This window comes from Hypanus sabinus, unplaced genomic scaffold (genome assembly GCF_030144855.1).
Source record: "Hypanus sabinus isolate sHypSab1 unplaced genomic scaffold, sHypSab1.hap1 scaffold_312, whole genome shotgun sequence".
In the NCBI taxonomy this organism is placed as follows: Eukaryota; Metazoa; Chordata; class Chondrichthyes; order Myliobatiformes; family Dasyatidae; genus Hypanus; species Hypanus sabinus.
In genome coordinates, this window is record NW_026781224.1 from 270,964 (window position 1) to 294,334 (window position 23,371).

Here is a 23,371-nt window from a genome sequence, read left to right on the forward strand (position 1 = left end):
TGTTGCCTTGTGGAATTCGGTGATAACTAAAGTTAAGATTGGATCAGCCGTGATCTTGTTGAATGGCGGAGCAGGCATGAGGGGCCGATTGGCCTACTCCTGCTCCTATCTCTTATGTTCTCTTATGTTCTTATGCATTTCCAATTGAACATTATGAAATGTTCACACAGAGTGTTGGCAATTCATGTTGAATCTGCCGGAGGCAGAAATGTTTGAGGCAGGTTCGATTTCAAAATGAAAGAGAATCTGATATTTGATAGGAAGAACAGGCGGCTATTGTCCGGTTGCAGCAGGAAGGAAGGAGGCAATGATAAACTTTTGGACAGACTGGATGTGCCGAAGGGACTGTCTCTGAGTTACATAGTATTCAATGGCCCGATGGTTCTATGACCCCGGTGGCCCGGTGTGGTGGAGACATCAGCATCCCACGTATTTCACAAGGAGCGGTGACGTCAGAAAGGCAAAGCGGAGGACCGCTTTAATGTGGCTTTCAATGAAAATCAAAACAATTGCAACATCTTTGTCAAATTGAGATACGTAGAGCTGGATCGAAGGGAGTAACAATGGCAGAATTGAAACAGAGCTGTTGAGAAAATTATTTTGATATAATGAAAGAATAGGCTTGTCAACACTCCCACTGGAATGGAGCCCTCAAATTTGAAGCAATGGAGCAGTAACGCCATCGTCACTATTTCAGCTGGGTTTCTGTCCTGGAGAATGTTACTTCTCCACTGGGGATCCAGGTCCCGAAGGCAAAGAATGCTGAATTAGGAAAGAAGTAATGGCAATTAACTCCAGATGTTATTCAAGTTAGTTTCATCATCGGCTAATCAAAAGTGCTATAAAAGATGGCCCTTTCAATCGCATTGATCTACTTGAAAAGTAAAAGTATAAAGACGCACCAAAAGTTCATTGCTCTTGAAATTAAAGGGAGCACGTTTTATTTCGGTGGTGTTCATAAGAGATATCCCGTTGTGTTGCTTCCTGCTTCATTTTTCGTGAGGGTTTATTTTAATCGAATTGAGATATCGTGAATATAATCATAACAGATTCCGCAAACGCCGAAATCTACAGTAAAACACACACAATGTGAATGAGGAACTGCGCAGGTGAGGCAGCAACCGTGCAGGCTTCCCGAACGTTTTACGCCATGGACCCCTATCATTAACCGAGAAGTCCGTAGAACTATGGAGTGAAATTAACCGTCGCTGTTTCTGGCTGAGACAGTTCCTCGGAACCACAGAGCATGGCGGGAGAGGCCATAGGAAAAGGGTGGGAGCCGCGGGCCAGTGATGAAAAGTCTGGGCCGGAAGCGGAAAATCTTTATCCGATTTCAGAAATGCAGTCTCACCGAGTTATTTCGGTATATTGTACCAGTTACTCTAGGTGTTGTGTGCAGGTAGTGGTTGCAAATTCTGCTAATTATTTTAAGTCTTTCCACACTGGTTCTACGCTTTCGAAATCCACGGAGTAATTGGATACAGTGCGTCCTGTTATTATTGTTTGGCAATGTTGGCACTGCTTCCGTCATAATCTCCCTCAGAGCTGGCGACCTTTAGGTTTTTCCCAGGAGATTCCAACACTTTTCATGCCATAGACCCCGTCCATTAATCGAGGGGTACGTGGACCACAGGGTGGGAAATCCGAGCTGACACCCTGGGCACCATTCATTTCTAGATCATACCAAACGCGAATATTACTTAGTGCAAAGCTTTGTCTGTATGCAAACGTGTCTGACTTATTTTTTTAAAAAAAATTATTATTATTTTCATTCCGGAAGTGTCCCTAAATGGAAGAAGCAATTTGAACTCAACTCAGTTAAGGCTTGTGGATTTGCATCAGGCACAGTGGTAAAGATGAGTGATTTCCAAGTCTAAACCCTCGACTGTTTATGCATTTCCATAGGTGCTGTCTGGCATGCCGAGGGCCTCCAGCATTTTGTCTGCATTATTCTTGATTTCCAGCATCTGCAGAATCGGCGGCTCTGGAATTTTCCCCGCTTTAGATTTGGTTGTTCGGGAGGAGCAATGAAACAGCTATGCTTTTCCCGTACTCCCAGGATTACTTGCTGTCTGCTACGGGGAAAACCGATGTTCAATATCATGTACTTCATGTCAGGGTACAATATTTTAAGGTACTCATGTAATTGCCGAGGTACTCAGTCTGAAACTAAAAACAATCCCGTGTATGGCAGCTCTCTGGGCGAAGGCGCTTTGAGAATGAGAGAGATCGGGGTGAACAGATAGATTGGTGCAAGCTGCCAGGGAGGCGACAGAAACTTGGCTGTCCGGTCGGGACAACAGTGGTTGTTCAGAAGAGCATCTCTGAACTTCAGGTCTTGAAAGTAATGGGCGACGGCAGCAGAAGGCCAGTCTAGCTAATAGTGTGTTCACTCAGTGGTACATTTCCCCACAGCACGCAAACTTTCCACAACAGTAATTTTAACCAAAGTATTGTGTTCACTGACATTTCAGACGGTGAGTTTCTCCAAATATGCCCCAGCTATCTGCCATGGTTTAGATTCCGAATATTATCACATGAAGTTCTACAGTGTAAGACGCGGTTTGCTTGTGTGTTATGGATGTCATAACTCTGCTTTTCTTTTTTGCTAGTTAATGTGGTGGCGATCGAGATACTCAACCGCGGAAAGTGTGGTCTCTCCAAATGTATCACTCGGTATCTGGTGGCGATGGCTGTGGCTGATCTAACGGTGGTTATCATCGAAGTCGCCTTCTACCAGCTGATTGAAACGTACCGAGCATAGTGGCTTCGGCCATCAGTTCCGTTCTGTTAGGTCACTTCGTACTCTGTTACTTGGCTTTAGATTGTTCCGTGTGGCTTACCGTAGCCTTCACTTTCGATCGGTTTGTGGCCATTTGCTGGTCTAAGATTCGGAGCAAGTACTGTACGCCAAGAATTGCGGGATGGGTTATTGGCACAATATGCGTCGTGTTCTGTTTAAAGAGCGTCCCCTATTACTTCCTGCATAAGGAACGTGTCTATAGTCATTCGACAAAATGACGTATCAAGTGGGGTCTTCACATGGAGCCTGAGTTTGAGTGGTTTTACTGGGTGGACCGTCTATTGAATCCGCTGCTCCCTTTCTTCCTCATTTTGTTCCTCAACAGTCTGACCGTCCGTAAGAACCTGGCGTCAAGTCGACGCCCCAGGGAACTCATGGGACGAGAAGTAGAAGCAGCAGGATCGGGAGATGATGAGCCGCAGACGGTCTGTCGGCGAGTTTCCTCTTGTGCTGGGGGACAACCACCCTTGTGTTCATTTTCCTACGGTGCCTCTACACGGACCTCGAAACGTCTTTCCGACTGTTTAGGGCACGGCAAGCGGAGACAGTGATTCAGCTTTTTAGCTGCTGCACAAACACCTTCATTTACGCTGTGACCCAAACCAAATTCAGGGAGCAGCTAAAGCTTGCGGCGCTCTCCCCCATACACTGGTTTGTTAAAATCTTCAGGCTGTGCTTAGCGCTCAGTTAACTGAGTTGAATAAAACAATATTTCCAGAAATGACTCGCCAGCAGTCGTGCCAGCAAGCTGACAATCGACAATCTTTAGAATATTCGTTGCGTTCGCTGAATAATGTGTTTCTCAAGAACTGTCCTGCCCTGCATTCCTGAAGTAAAATAAGGTTCTCTTTTTTTTCGGATAACGATTGGTTATCGGTTACGGTTATGCAAATCCCCTGGGATTATTTCCACGCCAAATATCCGACTTTCGTAGTACATATCCAATGTAAAATGCGCACAATTATGGCAGAACTGACCAGTACAGGAATATCTACAGTGAGAAGAAAGTGCTATGTTACAGTTAGGCTATAGGGCCGTCCGCATCTGATCCAGAATTCCTTTAGCTCCAATTTAGTACCTCTATCAAACACATTCTCCTGCCTTCTTCCTCAGCTCTGTTCGAAACGAAGGCCCTTCTACTATGAGGCTATAATCTCTACGGCTGGAGCTGCCGAAGACAGGAAGCCGAATCTTCACGCCCACTCGTTATTTGGTAACTAGAATTGAGGCGGCACCCCAGCAACACCCACCTCCAATATTGACCATGCCTCACGCGAAGCCGGAGCCCAGAGCCGTCAAACGTCCGGCATAACGTAACCCTCTCATTTCCAGGATCGTTCACCTATCGGGATAGTTTGGACATTCGCACAGGATATTTGCAATTTCTTTTGTAAGCGTTTCACTTTCCCGACATTGGAATTCCGCTCCCATGGTTTCTCTCACAATGGTGTTATAGACTACTTATATTCTACTACACAAAGAGCGTGTCGTTGTTGGGGGTGGGGTTGTGGAAGAATAATGATCTGATTAGTGGGACAGAGGGTCGTTGTCCACTCCGATGTGTCAGCACGACTGAGGAGACAGAAGATCAACATTTCCAGCAGTATTGTCCTCCTTTTACCCGTCTGGACTATCCAGACTCTAAAAGAAATGAAATGTCCCTTCAGCTTTTATCACCGAAACTTCCACCATCGAGGAAAAATCATGCTGAGCTCAATTTCTCTTTCTCAGGTCTGAGGAGCAATCTTCGACCTACAACCTGAGCTGTTCTCTCTCCCCACATTAACAAAGTCACGACGAGCTTTTTTGAAAATGTTGTTTTCTGTTTCACCTTCTCTTTTTAATTCAATAAAATGTCAGGAAAAGACCAGCTCCTCTCCCTTTGGGGGGTCGAAAAATACCAAAAACCCGTTGGAATCAGCATGATCAATCGGCAAATCATATGGCAAGATGGAGGATCCTAATGGAACGCTTATAAAGTAGGAGATTTACCATACCAGCTACAGTGTTTATTTCTCACTGCTGCTTGAAAGGTGTCTGCACGTTCTCCCCGTGCCCCGGTGGCTTTCCTCAGCGGGATGCGGTGTCCCCGCTCTGTCCAATGACGTGCTGGTGAGGAGGTTCATCTGTCATTGCAATTTGACCAGTGATAAGACGAGAAATAAATAGGACAGATTTCTTGCGGTGCAGCTCGAAGGGCTGTTTATAAATAACAAAATAAACTGTTAAATAAATAATTTGATAAACAAATAAATAGAGGGAAAATTTGATAGAGAGATAGATATACAGACATATGTCTGTGTTCGTGTATATATGTGTGTGAGTGTGTGTGTATAAGTAGATGGATAGATAGATAGATAGACAGACAGACAGACAAAATTGAACAAAGTATTCTCAAATCTAAGGACGTTGGACGTCAGCATTATTTATTTACTTTTTTCATGTTAGTTGTTCTATTTGTCATTTACTTCAGATCGATAGTTAGACAGATTAGGGTAATTACAGATTGTATTCCTTTAAATGCCTGCAGGTCATTACAGCTCAGATCGGTGATAGTGAAAAATACAGTTGAAGGGAAAGATTTTGGACCCTTTGCTTCTTCATGTCTTCCTGCAACGGTTACTCATAAAATGTAATCTTATCAACCAATCAGACTAAGTAATAGACAAACACATTCTAACTAAACTAATAGCAGGCAAACAATTATACTTCTCCACGCCGATATTGAGCACTCCATTTGAAGAACAGAGTCGCGGTTTGAAAAGCATGTCAGCGAGCCTCTGGGGTAATGACAGCTACCAAAGCTATTTGTAGTCATGTGTTCCAATAAATGAGTCCAAGATGAAGGTGGGGGTTGTAGGGGTGCCTTGCCGTATAAAAAAAAAAACAATGTCGGCTAACTGAACGAAACTGGGTTTTTTTTTTCGGTTTTTTTCAGACGTTCGGTATATGTGCAACATACGTATTTCAAATCAACGTTTAAGTGACGTTACAAGAGGAATTTTGGACATGCATGAATATTAAAAAGGGAGAAGATACTGTTCTGCGTTTATTTGACAATAGCCAGATCGTACCAGCCAGAGTATTGCCAAAACTTTGGGCCACGCTGTCTAAGGAAAAAGATGTAATGACATCGGTGAGACTCCAGAGGGGGTTCACGAGGATGATCTTTGGAATGACTGGTAAACATATGAGCAGCGTTTACAGCTTCAGGCCTGTACTAAGAATTTTATTGAAACCTATAGATTGCTGAACGGACTGGTTAGGGTGGATGTGGAGAGGAAGCTTCCTATTGTGGAAGAATCAAGACCTGGAAGGCATAGACTGAAAACTGAATAGCGACCCTTTAGCAGAGAGTTAAGGGATGACATTCTTTTTAGTCACAGAATAGTAAATTGCGGAATACTTTGCCACAGATTGGTGTGGGGGATACGTGAGTCCATATATGTGGGTAGGGGGGAGGTTGACCGTTTCATGATCGATCAGTGCATCATAGTGAGAAGGCAGTGGGATGGGCTTGAGTGTGATCAACCACGCTGGAATAGTGGAGCAGACTCGATAAGCTGAATGACCAAATTCTGCTCCAATTTCTTATGGCCCTACGGTCTTATAGATAGATGGATAGGTTGATAGATAGAAAGATGGATAGATGGACGGATGGATTCTCAGATCCTGATGAGTGCCAGAAGCTAAGTCCACGCTTGCGCAACTAGTTCAAGCTGTTGTTTCAATCGCTGGACAGTTCAACTATTTCGTCAAGTCCTTCCTGCAGACTATTGATGAACTTCAGACACATCCAATTGCGGCCGTGCGGAACTGAACATTTCTGTTACCTACTTTTTTTTTTCAACGTGCTTATTTATGAGCAACCAAATTCCTTATATGTGGCAACTGATTAACGAAATGTGGCCGGGCATAGTGATGCACCAGGAGTGTATCCGTGGCCCCTTTTCCCACTCTGCACCATTCGTGATCACTGATATCTTTCAATGCCAGTAACAGCTGACTTAACATGGCGTGACGATGCAATATTCACATACATCCTGTCCACGCTTTCACCGTTCGCCGTTAGTGAACACAGCGACACTGCATGCTTTGCTGGCGGCTCGGCTCATATGATTGGAAACGGCATTTTTCTACAGTTTACACACGGCTTTAGACCTTTAATCTTAACTTATTTCTAACTATTTTCATCGGATCTTCCGATAGCCTCAACCACACACCTGCCACCTGTTCCTGTGAAGACTGAAACCTGACTTCTTTCGCACATTGGACAGCATCGGTTTCTCTCTGGTGGCAAAAGAACGTTGGCCGAGAGCGTCTAATTAGCCCTTTTGTGACTGCTGAGGTTGTTTCCCCCAGTCCATCATGGACATACTACTAGTCTCAAACTCATTCTCCGAATGTGTCCTATGGTCAGACCCTATGCTTCAAAGATGCAAACATTCCAGATCATATTCCTTCCAGATTACTGTGTTAAGTTCTAAAGAGTACAGGCCAGTTTCTAAAGAGCCATCAATACCTGCCCACTCCGTTTCATTCCATCGATGATTCTCTTGAACTTCCTGTGGACGGGTTCATCTGCCGCAACGTACGTTTTTTCGTTAATGGTCCCAAGTTACACAAGATCCAATAATCTGTCTGGGCTCAGACCAGTGCCTTATAAATCCGCAGTATTGCATCCTTGCTTTAATTCTCTCGCCCTCTCGAAATGAATGTCAATACCCTTCTCTCTGTTATCAATGTCAACCCAAGTTCTGCATATTTTATTGCACGGTCTCCGCGAAGAACCCACAGCACCGGAAGCGAACATAATGAATGAACCGTTCATCGACGACAGAACCGAACCAGTCAGACCCGCTCTGCCGATATGCTGGACGTGCTTAAGATCTGAATTTAGATATTGGTACAGTTCTGCTGCCAATGCCCGGGAGGGATTTCAATAGAATTGAAAGTGTGCATAGAAAGAGTCCAAGGATGAATCGGAGACTTGATAACTTGCTTTATAGCAAACTGCGGGACAGGGTAGGACCTTATTCCCAAAGAGGGGAGATTTGATTCAAAATTATGAAGGGCTCAGGTGGGCTAAATGGAAGCAGTCACTTTCCACTGATGTTGAGTGAGCGTAAAGGAGATGCCATGTGTTAAGTGTGAAGGGTAATGTATTAAAATGGAACATGGGGAAGATATTCACACAAAGGTTGGTAAAAGTTAGCAACCATCTGAGAGTAGATGTACTCCATTCAGGTTGGATTTCCAAACATAAGAGAAACCTGGATAGACTCATGGATACGTGGGACTTAGAGGCTATTCTGTGATTGTGGGAGGATGGGATGACCGAATGTTTCTATGGTCCCGGTGACCCGTTTTAGTGGTGGCATCAGCACCTCACTCACTTCACAAGGGACAGCTGGGTCAGAATAACAGACAGAGGACCACATTAACGTGGCATTCCATGAAAATTAAAACAATTGGAACGTGTTTGTCGGATTCAGATACTCCGGAGCTGGGGAGAAGATAGTAACAATGTCAGAATTGAACTAGCACTGCTCAGACAGATATTTTGACATGATGAAAGAATAGGCTTGTCAATACTTCGACAAGAAAAAAAGCCCTACATTGTGAAGCAAGGGAACCGAACCGGCAGCATTAATATCAATGCAGCGTTTCTGGCCGAGAGAATTTAGTTACTCTACTGAGGAACCAAGTGCTGATATCAAAGGATGTTGAATTGAGAGTGACGTCATGATCATTAACACCAGCTGTTCAAGTTGGTTTCATCGTCAGCTAACCGAATGTATTATAAAAGGTGGACCTTTCAATCTCTTTGTTTCACTTGAGAATGAACTATCACGGCGCACCGAAAACGGGAAGAGGTCTTTCAATTAAAGGGAGCAAGTTTTATTTCAGTGTTATTCTTTACGGACGTTCCATTCTGTTTTATTTCTCGTGTGGGTCTACATAATTCGTTTAGAATTATTGTGAATAGTTGGTGGAATTACAGACGGATATCTCCTGCACCTCTATATAGTGATAAGATATCCAGCCGTCGAAGACAAGTATCCCATGCACTCACCAATGAAAATATGCTACCCTGCAATTGTAGTCATCGGAATCCCTGGTAAGACTTCACAGCTTAGCGGTTTCAAGCTGTTACCGGTGATCAGATTGTGAGCTACTATTTATGCATCTCGCTCGATTTGGACCTTCAATTTAATCAATAAATAGATGGTTCTTCCTCGTCTCGCCTGTAAATGTACTGTAACTTTTGGACTTCTGCAAAAAATAGAATTATACTCTTTTGACGTCCGCTGAAGGCGATCATTTATTTGCGCAGGTCGCAGTCAAACTGATTTATCGCAACGTCTTTTCAAGATTACGCCATGGATCCCGACCAATTAACCGAGGGGTCCGGGTTGACATTTTATTTCCCCGCAAACCCAACCCCCACCCCCCGGATATTAGCGACAAATATTTACCGACACTTGACCGACACTTCCATGATTTATTGATAACAAGTACGGGGAAAACCGATATGCATTTCCTTACATTCCATGACTCTCGTCACGCGTTAATCAAGATGTACTGTAGTGCAACAAATACCTTTGGAAACGCAGTTTGATTGGATGTTGCAGTTGTCGTAATTGTAATTTTCTTTACGACAGTTAACCTGACGGCGATCGTGATACTCAGCCGAGGAAAGTGTGGTCTCTGCAAAGGGATCACTCGGTATCTGGTGGCGGTGGTAATCATCGATGTCGCGTTCTTCCAGATCGTTGATGTGTACCAAGCGTACTGGCTTAAGCCTCCTCCTCCGTTCTGTTTAGTCCACTACGTCTTCTGTTACGTTGCTTTAGATTGTTCCGTGTGGCTTACTGTGGCGTTCACTTTCGACCGCTTTGTGTCTATTTGCTGGCCGAAGATGCAGATAACATACTGCACTCCAAAAATTGCAAGATTGGTTATTTGCGCAATATACGTGGCTTTCTGTGTAAAGAACGTCCCTTATTACTTCCTGCATCGCGAAAATGGAATTGATCGCTGGAGGTGGAAATGGTCGATGTGCTATTCCAAAAGTAGCCTTCACATGATCCCAGAGTTTGAGTGGTTTTAATGGGTGGACCGACTACTGAATCCGCTGCTCCCTTTCTTCCTCATTTTGTTCCTCAACATTCAGACAGATCCTGGTCTCCAGCCGAGTCCGCAGCGGGCTCCGGGGGCAGAGAAATGGCGAGATGCAGCAGGATCCGGAGATGAGGAGCCGCAGACAGTCCATCGTTCTGCTCTTCACCCTGTCGGCGAGTTTCCTCTTGTGCTGGGCGACAACCACCCTGGTCTTCATTTTCCTGCGGTGCCTCTACACGGACCTGGAAAAGTCTATGCGACTGTGGCAGGCGAAACGAGCGGTGACGGTGATTCAGCTTTTCAGCTGCTGCACCAACACCTTCATTTGCAGTGTGACCCAGACCAAATTCAGGGAGCAGCTAAAGATTGCCGCGCTCAGCCCTATTCATTTGCTTATTAAGATGGTTGAGGCAGTGCTTAGTGTACAGATCAACGTGTTGAGTTGTCTGATGTTTCCAAAAATGACTCATCAGCTGTCGTAGAAGGAAGTTTATAATTGGCATTCTTTAAAATGTCTTTTGTGCTCGGTACATATATAATCTGTACTTCCCGTCCTTCTTTCCTGGAGCAAAATAATGACTCTCCAGTATAAGTTATAATGATTGGTTAAGTTTTTTCACGATGTAATATACTTTCATTGGCCACTTTATTAGTTACACTTCCACGCTGAGTTTCCCAGCATTCATTGAACACATTGAACGTAACGCGGACACAATAATGAGGATAACTAGTCGGACTGGTATCCCCGATAAAAAAAAAACATAAAAGATTTTGGCCGAGTGCCATCATCAGGACCCAACCGTACAGACACATCTTTTCCCGATCATTGGACTTGGTTCAAGTGCACCGCATTTAGAGACATGTGGCCAGATAAAGTTCCTCCTTTGTAAGACGTTGACGTAACCAGGTCAGACCTTGACATCTATCTATACACTGATATTATCAGCCCCTTTCTTTAGATCAGTACAATAAATAACGTTTTTTTGAATGTTATTCATAACTTTCTGCTTACGCCGGTCTGATTAATAACATACCAATAAATAGCATATATTTGATTATTATTATAACATTCAGCTTGCGTCGGTCTGATTCCAAGTGCTGATGCCAATCAGTTGTCTGGAACTCCTAAACATAGGCACATTGAAAGCCGATAGCGCAATGCAGGCCGTTCGGCCCACAATGCTGTGCCGAGCATGTACTCACTTTGGAAATTGCCCTCAATTTTTTCAAGCTTCCTGTACAGACTCTATCGTATCCGCCTCCACCACCGTCGCTGGTAGCCCATTCCATGCACTCACCACTCCCTATGTAAAAAAAAAACTCACCCTTCACATCTCCTCTATACACATTCAAAGCAGCTTTAAACTGTGCCTTCTCGTGTTAGCCATATATGGTTATGTTACTCTATCCTGTTCTTTATGATTAAACTGAAGTCCCCAGCTTCGGTTCCGAAATACCATGAATTGTGACTTCATATGCCGGAAGCCTGGAATCAAGTGACGGCTGTTTTATTGTAGGCATTCGACAGGGTGCAATGAGGCCATCACCGCCCCATCCCCAACTCGTCATTCAACGTCACTCCAACAGACTCCAAAGCCAGTGTATCCTTTGATAGATAATGGGCAAAAGTTTCCCGCCAAATTCGAAGCATCAGTAACCACTTACTTTGGTACATGCGTGCTAAAAGCAGATCAAAGAAGAGATTTTCAACCAGTTAAAATAAATCTGGGATTCTATACCATCTATATTACCTTCGAAAACATAATTCTTTCTGCAGTTCTCCAAAGTATTTAAATTTACCTTATTGGCATAATCTTCTTCGAGTGTCGTCACTTTGTTTCGGTGGGAAGGTTTGTATGTTCCGGAACACATTCCACACTCCCACCACTCTCTGTATGAAGAAGCCACCTCTAATGTTTTCTTTAAATTTTTCCTCATTCATCCTTAACAGGTATCTTCTGTTTTTCTCTCCCCTAGCCTCAGTGGAAAAAGACTGCTTGCATTCACTGTATCTATACCCATCATATTTTTTATACCTCTATCAAGTCTCCCCTCATTCTTCTACGCTCTAGGCAATAAACCCATAACCTATTCAACCTCTCTCTATAACTCACATTCTCATGTCCCGGCAACATCCTTGTAAACCTTCTGTGCACGCTTTCAACTTTATTAATATCCTTCCTGTAACTCGATGACCAAAACTGCATAATACTCCAAGGATGAATCTTAACTTAATGCGCTCCGTAGGCCAGGATTCGGGTGAGGTGGCATGCAATTTCCCTGCATGGTCGGGAGAAGAAGTTGGGCACCCAGGAATTTACAGTCATCGGGAATGTTGCATGGCAGTCCGAGAGTCAGACCAGCTCAGTATGTCCCCACGTATCGGACAAACACATGTTACATTAAACAAAGTGGTTCACTGATATCGCCCGGTAACGCACCAAGAAACATACTCCAATTGTTGGCTTAGAACTGTGAGTTCCGGAGTATAATCGGAAAGGCATCAAACATGGACTGCTCGACACAACCAGGGAGCAGGCCGGGATGCCTCGAGCCGATGCGCATGCTCAGGACATTCGTCGAGTCTGTGGAAAGAGAGATGAAGTAATTAAGAGATTCCTGTTCATGTAGTTTATCTTCCACATCCGAACAATAATGTCTAAAGCCTTTTAAACAATTCCATGTCATTGTTAACCGACCGAGTATTATCCGAGCAATATCACTGCAAGTTATATTTTGCTGCGTACCCAACCTTCTACGGAGCCTCCAGGCTCTGACTCCGCTGCTCCGTTGCTAGGTCGTTCGGTAAATGAACACATCCTCTCTCAGTATCTGTTCATTTGACAGTCATTGACCGCAATACAACTTCATCATTTGATGCCTCGAGCCCCATATCCCCAATTCAGAACCTGTTTCGGGTCACGGAATGATCGCTGGTTTGTTGGAACAAATCGCTCCGATTCCTCGTCTTTGTTAGCCCCGTGTCTGCTGACATTAATTACGTTGCGCTGGCGCTTCTATTGGCGCTGCGTTCCTAACACCATGAACTGCGGAACGAGACGATGCTCCATATTTCAACCAAACTGCGTCATAATATTAGAGTACACAGTGGCATGGAGTCAAAATGGCAAATTCAGCCACGAACTGCCTCTCCTCACAGGGTGGGATACTCCTTTTATAACCTGTTAAAAAAAACTGTCACATGATCTCTACTGGCGGGAAAATGACGTCACTCCACCATCACAAGACCACTACCTTAAGTCCAGTATAGCTTCAACCCCAGTCACGTGACAAGGGTACCACTGTCATGTCTCACGGGCACGTAACACTATGAATTGCGGAACGAGACGATGATTCTATTTGATTACATTTTTCAACTTATCACTCGATTAGTACTCAATGTGAGCCTGTTGCGGTGCGGTGGGGAGTTGATGGAAGACAGGATAACTAATGCCATTGGCTAATAAAAGGACTCAGTTGGTCGTCAGCGTTTAGACAACGGGTCACAAGGGCAGAAGTAGGCCCGTTGATCTCCCCCATGCATCTTGGATGATTTAATACGCCTCAAATTCAGGATGTTCTGTCTTCAGGACGGCATCTGTTCTCAGAAACCTTCGCTTATAAGAAACAAATCAGTTGCGACCATATCTGAGATCCCGCCGCAGTGAGGCCGGTAATAGATCCGAAGGGAGTGCGCTTTTGAAAACCTATGAGGTGGCTTTTTACAGCAGTCCGTGATTGAGCCTACTCAGAAATCAACTATACTGGACTGGCTGTTGTGTAATTAACAGAAGGCAATAAGGGAGCTTCAGGGAAATGACCTTAAAACATGATTGTTTGCAATTTGATATTTGTTAGAGAGAACGTACAGTCTGACGTAGCGGTATGTCAGTGCATTAAAGGAAATTACAGTGGTATGAGAGAGGAGTTGGCCAAAGTAAATTGGAAAAGGCTGTTGACATAGATGATAGCAGAGCAGTAATGCCGTGAGTTGCTGGTTAAATGAGGTAGCTGCAGGATATATGTGTTCCACGAGTGAAGGGATAGTCAAAAGTCAAAATAATACAACGGTGAATGGCAAGAGCAGTCAGAGCTATTGTGAAAGCAAAGTAGAAGGCATATACCAAAACGATAATCAGCAGGAAGACAGAGGGTTGGGAGGCATTTAAAAAATCTACAAAGGGTAAGTAAAAGTAATATTCGAAGTGACAAGATGAAACATGAAAGCAAGCTAGCGAACAATATCAAAGTGAATACTGAAAACATTTCCAAGTATGTGAAAAATGAAAGAGAATTGAGAGTGGATAAAGGACATCTGGAAAATGGGGGAGAGGAATAATAGGGGGGGGGGACCAGCAAATGGCTGCCGAACGAAATAGGTAATTTAGAGCTCTCTGTGGAGAACACAAGCTGTGTGCCAGATGATATTCTGTGTGAAGGAAAAGAAGGGAGAGCAGTTACTATTACAACGAGAAGCTGCAAGATCAAATGATACAAAAGCCAACGGAACAGATGAACTGCACCCCAGGGTTCTGAAAAAGGTAGCGCTGGGGATTATGGAGGCATTAGCAATGATCTTCTAAAAATCATTGTCATGGAACCAGAGGAATGGACAATTACAAATGTCTCTCCAACTCTTTAAGAAAGGCTGAAGACAGCGGGGAAAAGTATATAGACCAGTTAGACTGACCTCAGTGGTTAGAAGAATGTTGGAGATAATTGTTATGGATAAGCTTATGGGTGTACGTAGTGACACAAAATAAGACAGGGCGAAGTCAGCATGGTATCCTCGAGAGAAAGTTATGCCTGTTGGAATTCCTGAGGTGAAAAATACCAAAAATGTGACCTGGGAATTGGGAGTTCTTGTGCAGAACACTTTAAAGGTTAACTTGCAGATTCAGTCGGTGGGGATGAATGCAAATGAAATGTTTGCACTAATTTTAAGAGGTTTTGAACAGAAGAGCAGGGGTGTGATGTTGAGGATTTAGAAAACACTGGTGGGGTCTCACTGAGACAGTTGTGAATATTTTTGGTGTAATCATCTATGAAAAGATATATTAGTACTGGAAAGGGCCAAGGTAAAGTTCACAACGATGATTCCGGAAATTAAACTGTTCCTAGACGAACGTTTGGGGGTTCTGTGTCTGTACTCGATGGAATTCAGAAGGATAAGAAGGAATTTCATTGCAACTTTTAGAATGCTGAAAGGGCTAGACTAGTAGATAAGGACAGGATGTTCGCTGTGCTCATAGAGTCTACGACAAGAGGCTACAGCTCGGGATAAAGCAGAGTCCTTTTAAAACAGAGATGCGGAGGCATTTCTTTAGCCACTGGATAGTGAACTTGTGGAATTTGTTACCACAGGCAGCTGTGGTCTACATGTGGCTGAGTGTATTTAAGGCAGAGATTGATAGGTTCTCGATTAGACAGAAAGTCAGGTGTAATGGAGAGAAAGCCGGAGAATGGTCTTGAGGAGGAGAAAAAAAGAGCAGCCATAATTAAGTGGCGGAACAGACTAGATGGGCCAAATGGACTAATATTTATCCGCTGCCTGATGGCTTTATTGTGTTAATCGGAAATAATATGAATAGATTGCACCATTTTCACTATTTGCACTGAGGAACTATCTTTCTTAGCTGCTGTCTCTCGAGACCTCACCTCACCTTTTCAAGTTTCTGAAGACAGGCTGTATCCAGATTAGAGTTGGAGACCAAGCGTATAGACCAGATCAGGTGAAATTGTTTCAGGAGTTCCTGTTCTAGATATTATCAGCCAGGCTTTGGCTACAGTTAAAGCAAAGATCGATAAGTTCTTCATCAGTAAGGGTGTCAAATGTTCTGGGGGGGATGGCAGAAAACTGGGATTGATAGGGAAAAAAAGTCTGCTGGATGAAGTGCCGGATCAGTCACGATGGGCCGAATAGACCACTTCTGCTCCTACGTGTTCATGTCCAACATTGATCTGCTGAACGAACCACGGTGATAAGTATACTGACCACAACGGAAAAATCTTGTCCATCGTAGTTTCAGGAGCTTCATTGTGCTGAGTTCCCTATACCGATTCTGCCGAACTCAGGAACCTCAATGTCATGTTCCCCGAGTATAACTGATCACACCCTGGGCAATGGTTGAATCACGGCACCCTCATAAAGGAGGACGTCAACATCATTCGCACAAACCTCCTCATCCTGCCCCCTAAGCGCTTGCATTGAACTGTACAGGATCTCATCGAGAAAAGATTCTTAACATGTTTCCGATCCCAAATTACTACCTCACCTCATGGTGACAATGATCACGCTCCTCGTAAAAACTCCATCTGCTCTAGGAAGGAGTCACAACTTGAATCTGGTTCTGCCCAGTCGCGGTTATCGCCTTGAGTCACTGCTCACCTTCGAACCAGTTTATTGGCTGATTATAAAACCCAATGGACGCGGTGGACAAAATTCGCTATGAGTTTATATACATAGGTAGATTTCTCTTGAGTACTAGATATTATTCTCTCCAAGATTTAACAGCAACCCTGCACATTGGATCCACGTAGTGGTCGGTGTGGTCCACCTGCCAGATTGGTGGTGGAGTCTGGTACATTAGGGACATTCAAGAGAACTCTCACATAGGTACATGGATGATCGAAAAATTGACGGTCTGTACCGTGGTGTTATACTCTATGTTCATAACGTTGTTTCAACTATTCACAAACCCATGACATTTGTTATGAATGGGCCAATTGTATCTACTACCTGGATTATTGTCATTTTGACATTTAGGGATAGCTGCGTGTATGGCTACACAACGGTAAGAAATTACTGCTCCTCCAGTTACGTGTTCGCTAACTGGAATAAAATGCAATATCCTAATACGGAGTAAATAAATGACCACTACACTATTTTCTCTCTGATGCAATTATCTTATAGACATATGGAGTGTTTCTTGTTGACGAAAGACTGAAGCAATCTGAACCACATTAAATCATGTGTGCGCGCGTTTTTGTTTCATTGCAGCTAGACTTCAGTCGGAGAAAGACAGTTGCTCCTCTTTTCACCTCCGCTCTTCACAATGACCACGACAGATTTCTCTTTAATCTCCACCGCTCTGCCTTCTCCCCTCACTGCGAGTACTGCTGATAGCCTTCACTGTTGTTCCTGAAATGCAAAATCGTACATTCTCCAGCACTGTATTCCATCTGCCCCATTGCTTTATACCCATCCTTCCTATTGGTCTAGGTCCTGCGTATTACCAGCCTCTCCACCTAACATCTCATCATTTCCAAGCGTTGCCAGGATGCCATCAAATCTACTGTCAAAATTATTCACTAACAAGTTGAATAGTAGCGACCCTAATAATGACCCTTGAGGGACACCACTAGATATATTGTAATTATGAGAGAATAGGCTTGTCAGGGCTTCAACTGGAATGAAGATCTAAATTCTGAAGCATTGGAGCGATCACGCAATCATTAGCATTCCTGCTGGATTTCTGCAAGAACCAATGTGTCTTCTCCACTCGCTGGGGAATCATGTCTCGCAAGACAAACAATCGTGGTTTAGTGGTGAGGTAACGTTAATTTACACCAATTGGTATGACAGCTGTTTTCATCATCGGCTAACTGAATGTGCTATAAAAGGTGGACCTTTCAGTCGCTTTGCCGCGCTTGAGACTGAACCTAGAAGGCGCACCGAAACCACAGAACTGTTGCAAGTGAAGGGCGCACGTTTTATTTCGGTGGGATTCGTCAGTGAAAGTACATTGTGCGTCTTCGTGGGTTTATTTTAATCGGTTCGAAATATTGTGATTAATTGGCGGAGTGAGAAGCCGAATATCTCTTGCACCCCGGATAGCAACAAGTATACGAGCTGCGCAATACAAATATTGCATGGATCGAGCAAGGAAAATATGTTACCCTGTCATTGCAGCCATCGGTGTCCCAGGTAAGGTTTCCATGCGCGACAATATGAAAATGCTATTGTTGTTCGGATTGTAATATATTCTATATGCATCTCACTCGGCGTTTGCCCTATTTAATCCACTACTGGATAAAATCCCTTTTCCCAGGTGTAATATGTGCTGGTGATTTCACGGTTTTGCAATATATAGAATTACATTCACATCCGTTCGCTAAACGTGAAGCATGATGTGTGCAAGATGGTTTCAAGCTTAAACTCTCGCGAACAACTCGACGATTGCACGGACATTCAGGTCGGTTTCCTTTATAAACTTGAGAGATTCCGCAAACGATAGAAAGCGAGAATTACACGCACAATAACTAAATAAGGAATACAGCCGGTCAGGCAGTATCTTTGGCAAAGGTTTCGAAACTTGTTTTTAATGTCATAGACCCCTTCCATTAATGGAGAAGTCAGTGAAGTCGAGCTGGGAAGCCTGATCTTGCAAATAAATGAAATCTGTCCAAGTTTCTCGCGGGAGATTTCTTCCGAGCCAGACTGGATTAAAGGAAAAGAGATAATAAAGGGTTGACGGCGAGGGCAATGATTGAGTCAAGTCAAGTCAAGTCACTTTTATTGTAATTTCGACCATAACTGCTGGTACAGTGCGTAGTAAAAATGGGACAACGTTTTTCAGGACAATGATGTTACATGATACAGTGCAAAAAATAGACTGTACTACATATAAAAATAATAGCACAGAGAAAGCTACACTAGACTATAGACCTACACAGGACTGCATAAAGTGCACAAGAACAGTGCAGGCATTACAATTAATAATAAACAGGACAATAGGGCAAGTTGTCAGTCCAGGCTTCGGGTATTGAGGAGTCTGATAGCTTGGGGGAAGAAGCTGTTACATAGTTTGGTCGTGAGAGCACGAATGCTTCAGAGCCTTTTCCCAGACGGCAGAAGGGAGAAGAGTTTGTATGAGGGGTGCGTGGAGTCCTTCACAATTCTGTTTCCTTTGCGGATGCAGCGTGTAGTGCAAATGTCCGTGATGGCGGGAAGACAGGCCCCGATGATGTTCTCAGGAAACATTGAGGAAACATGAACTCTTTATTGCTTCTTAGAGATGCTGCCTGACCGAGGTCCTCCCGTGCTTTTGGCGCCGTTACTCTCGTTTTCAGATTTGTGTGCGTGCGAAACCGGCATTTTTTGATAATTGTTTTAACTCTGTCAACGACGGTTCTACGCTTTCGAAATCCACGGAGTAACTTAATACAGTCCGTTCTCTTATTGCTGTTGCCATTGTTGTAAGTATTTCCTTCATAATAGCTCTCCAAGTTGGCGATCTTCACACATTTTTGAATGTTTACGGACTCCTAACATTAACCGAGGGCTCAGTGGACCCCTCGGTCAGGTTGGGAGCTTCAAGTGGATACATTGAACAACATTTATTTCTGTATTATATCTTTTGCGATTTTTAGTCTCGTGATATACCAATGCGGCTGATAATATGCATTTTTGACACCTTTCAATCCCGACCTGTCCCTAATCTAAATAAACAATTCAGCGTCGACTCTGTTGGCGCTTGTGGAAACCTGCATCAGGAAGAAGGGTTAAGTTGATGGATTTCCTCGTCCAAAACCGTCGGACGTTTATTCCTCTGACTGGACATGGTACGGGGACAACGGGTGCGATTTTGCTCACATCCCTTGTTACTGATCTATATCTTGTTGGGAAGAAAGTGGAGGAACTTGAACGTTGTGCAGGAATAAATAATTGGCTTTCTTAGGCAAAATCATTACAAATGTAGAGGTATTTGCTTTGCAGGAGCTTTCTGTGTTCCATGTTCCTAATCACGCAGTGAAACGTAACGGGAAACTATTTCTGCTCACGGCAGCGTCTTTCAAAGTCTGAGATAACGATAGTCATGCCGCTCTGGAGAATTCACTTTCACACCTAAACGTAAAAAGGTTAATAATGTTTCCTTTCTCTCTCCGTATGGTTGCCTCCTCAATTGTCTTAAACTAAACCATCTATTTTATTTTGTATTTCAATTATGTTAGATACATAGATTTCAGTGCATTGCACAGGCCACTATCGACAGATGTTTCATCGATCTTCCGCGATTCTATTTCCCTGTGGCCATTTTATTAGGTCCATCTGTACATTTACATGTAAATACAAGTATCTAATTAACCAATCATGTGGCAGCAGGTTAATCCATAAAAGCACGCAGACATGATCAAGGAGTTGAGTTGTTCCTCAGGCCAAACATGACTGGGCAAGAAATGAGATTTAAATGTCTTTGAATGTAGGGTGTTTGCTGGTACCAGATGTGCTGTTAAGCGTTACTCAGAATCTGCTGACCTTTTCGCGAATTTCACTCAAAGCACTGTCTACACTCTCGGGAGTTGACACAGAATGGTGTGAGAAGGTGAAAGGAAGCCAGCCAGAGGCAGCTGACAGGGCGAAAGCGCATTGTTGACGAGAAAGGTAGGGTGGATTGAAGTTGGATCAAGCTGTCAGAGTGGCGGCAGTAACTCAGCGAGCCACGCGTTACCACAGTGGTGTGCGGAGGAGCATCTCCGAAGGTCGGACGTTGAAGAGGATCTGCTGCATCAGCAGACGGCCATGTCAAGTTTCACGACACAATCTAATAGAGCGTTCCGTGTGGGGCAGTTCTCGAGTTTACGCAACATGTCTACACCAGTAATTTGTATCAAGACCGGGTCTGTTGTGAAATTTCGGAAGGCTACTCTTTCCCTGCATGTCTTCATATGCCTACAGTGGTTTGGATTATGAATATTAGCACACCATGCTCTTTGGAAACGTGGTTTGAGTGTATGTTAATGATATTAATAATCCTACATTTCTTTTTCTTTTCGCCAGTTAACCTGGTGGCGATCGTCATACTCAGCCGAGGAAAGTGTGGTCTCTCCAAAGGGATCACTCGGTATCTGGTGGCGATGGCCGTGGCCGATCTTGCGGTGGTGATCATCGAAGTCGTGTTCTTCCAGATCGTTGATGTGTACCAAGCGTACTGGCTCATGCTTCCCCCTCCGTTCTGTTTCGTCCACTACGTCTTCTGTTACGTTGCTTTAGATTGTTCCGTGTGGCTGACTGTGGCGTTCACTTTCGACCGCTTTGTGGCTATTTGCTGGCCGAAGATGCAGATAAAATACTGCACTCCAAAAATTGCAAGTCTGGTTATTTGCGCAATATGCGTGGCTTTCTGTGTAAAGAACGTCCCTTATTACTTCTTGCATCGGGAAGATGGAATTACTCTCTGGAAGGGGAAATGGTGGACGTGCTATTCCAAAGGGGGACTTCACATGTTGACAGAGTTTGAGTGGTTTTACTGGGTGGACCGTCTGCTGAACCCGCTGCTCCCTTTCTTCCTCATTTTGTTCCTTAACGTTCTGACCGTCCGACAGATCCTGGTCTCCAGCCGAGCCCGCAGAGGTCTCCGGGGACATAGAAATGGAGAGAAACAACAGGATCCAGAGATGAAGAGCCGCAGACAGTCCATCGTTCTGCTCTTCACCTTGTCGGCGAGTTTCCTCATCTGCTGGGCGACCAGCACCCTGGTCTTCATTTTCCTGCGCTGCCTCTACACGGACCTGGAAACGTCCATCCGGCTTTTCCGATCGCAGCAGGCGGGGTCAGTGATTCAGCTTTTCAGCTGCTGCACAAACACCTTCATTTACGGCGTGACCCAGAGGAGATTCAGGGAGCAGTTGAAGATTGTGATGCTCTCTCCCGTTCATATGATTGTTAGCTTGGGAAGACACTGTTTATCGTGCAGTTCACCATGATGAAAGTACAATAGCTCTGGAGGTGACGCGACAGCAGACTTGGAAGCACGTTTATAACTAGTGTTCTTTAGAAATGTTTGCTGTGCTCGCTGGATGATGTCGGTAACTGTTCTGCCCTCCCTTCCTGAAATAAAGAAGAAAATCAATTTCCTTCTGGGATAACTGGAATTGATTAGTTACTGTTTTCACGATGCAGCGTAAACTCTGAGGCCACTCTAGTACACCTGCTCGTGCACGCAAATATCCATTCAGTTAATAATTGGACAGCACCTGAGTACATTCAAGCAGGCAGACATGATCAAGGGGATCAGAGTTTTGCAGAAATCAGTCCAAATTTAAGAATTGGGAAGAATTGTGATCAGTATGACATTCAACCAAGAATGCACAATGATCTTAGTGTCTAACGTAATGACTGTCGATCCCAGAAGGAGCGGTTTTATGTATCCAAAATACTTTGATGGGGTCTGACGCGGAATATGCTTTACTGATCACAGAAAATAGTTAGAAAAAAACAGAAATAAAAAAGTCCAGTGCGCGGCAGTTCCGAATGCGTATGTGATTTTTTAATGAGACAGGTCGGAGGAGAGTGATCAGACTTCTTCAAGGTTACTGGAGGGCGGTTGACCACGTGACCAACAATGGTGTGCAACAGAACGTGTTTGAACGCCCAGTACATTGAACACTGACGTGGACCTGCTGCACCTGGTCCCGCTTCTGCGCGTCATAAGAGGACATTGGGTACTGCTAATTGTTTGCACGATGCAGCTATCATTCCTTATTCAAACTGCACTAACGCCTTCTGCGATTCTACAGCACAATGTAACTAGCGACCTAGTTAAGAACACGAAATTCTGGCATTCGTTGTGCAAACCCAAATTAACACAACCCAACACACTGGAGGGACTCCACAGTTCAGGCATCTCCAACGTCAGGAGCACAGAACGAACGATTCTAACACAGTGACACCAAGAAAACGCAGCTTCTGCTGAACAAACGATTCAATTCATGGTCACTACACTGGGCGGATAAACGTCCTCCTTTGAAAGACTCAAGTGACACCAGATGAATCTTTAACAATAATCGATTCAGTAATTTTAGTCATCCCCTTCTTCAGCTCAATAGAAAAGTAAAGAATATTTGACCGTCATCTATAAATTCACGGCTGCGCCTGCGTGATTCAAGTAACAGGTCTCAATCCAGAGTCAGTCATTCCTGCCGTTTATCGATTAAAAATAAATCTCAGCTTCAGTTCCGAAAAACGATGAACTTTGATTTCATCAGCAGAAATTGTAAGTGTATAAAACATTAAAAAACGTGAAAATGTCCCGTCTGGTTTATTGTAAAATGTTGATTCATCCATTTAAAGGGAGCGAAGAGTGAACATTACACAATTACATTTGAGCATAGGATTTTAAGTTATAGGAACAAATTTAAGCCTTTGGCCCGTTGAGTCTGCTCCGGCATTCCATTATCGCTGATTTATTACTTCTCTCAAAATCACACTCCGGTCTTCGCCCCAAAACATTTCACGTCCGACGCAACCGTGGCTGACAAGGGAAGCTAAGGACTGCATTGATAAAAACAAGGAACGGCTATATAAGGTAATTGAAAGTGGATGGGCAGTTGGAAGATTCGGACACTTTTAAAATCAAGTCTCGTCAAGTCAAATCAAATCACGTTTCTTGTCATTTCGACCATAACTGTCGATACGGTACATAGTAACAATGAGACAACGTT

The 23,371-nt window shown here is 43.9% G+C and overlaps 1 protein-coding gene across 1 annotated transcript; it reads left to right on the forward strand.

The window, feature by feature from the left end:
- The first annotated feature begins 17,800 nt into the window (after positions 1–17,800).
- On the forward strand, positions 17,801–21,634 carry LOC132388385 (probable G-protein coupled receptor 139). The gene is made up of 2 exons (XM_059960730.1): positions 17,801–17,855; positions 20,709–21,634. Exons 1-2 carry the CDS (start codon positions 17,801–17,803, stop codon positions 21,632–21,634), a joined length of 981 nt encoding a protein of 326 aa, XP_059816713.1.
- Positions 21,635–23,371: the final 1,737 nt, after the last annotated feature.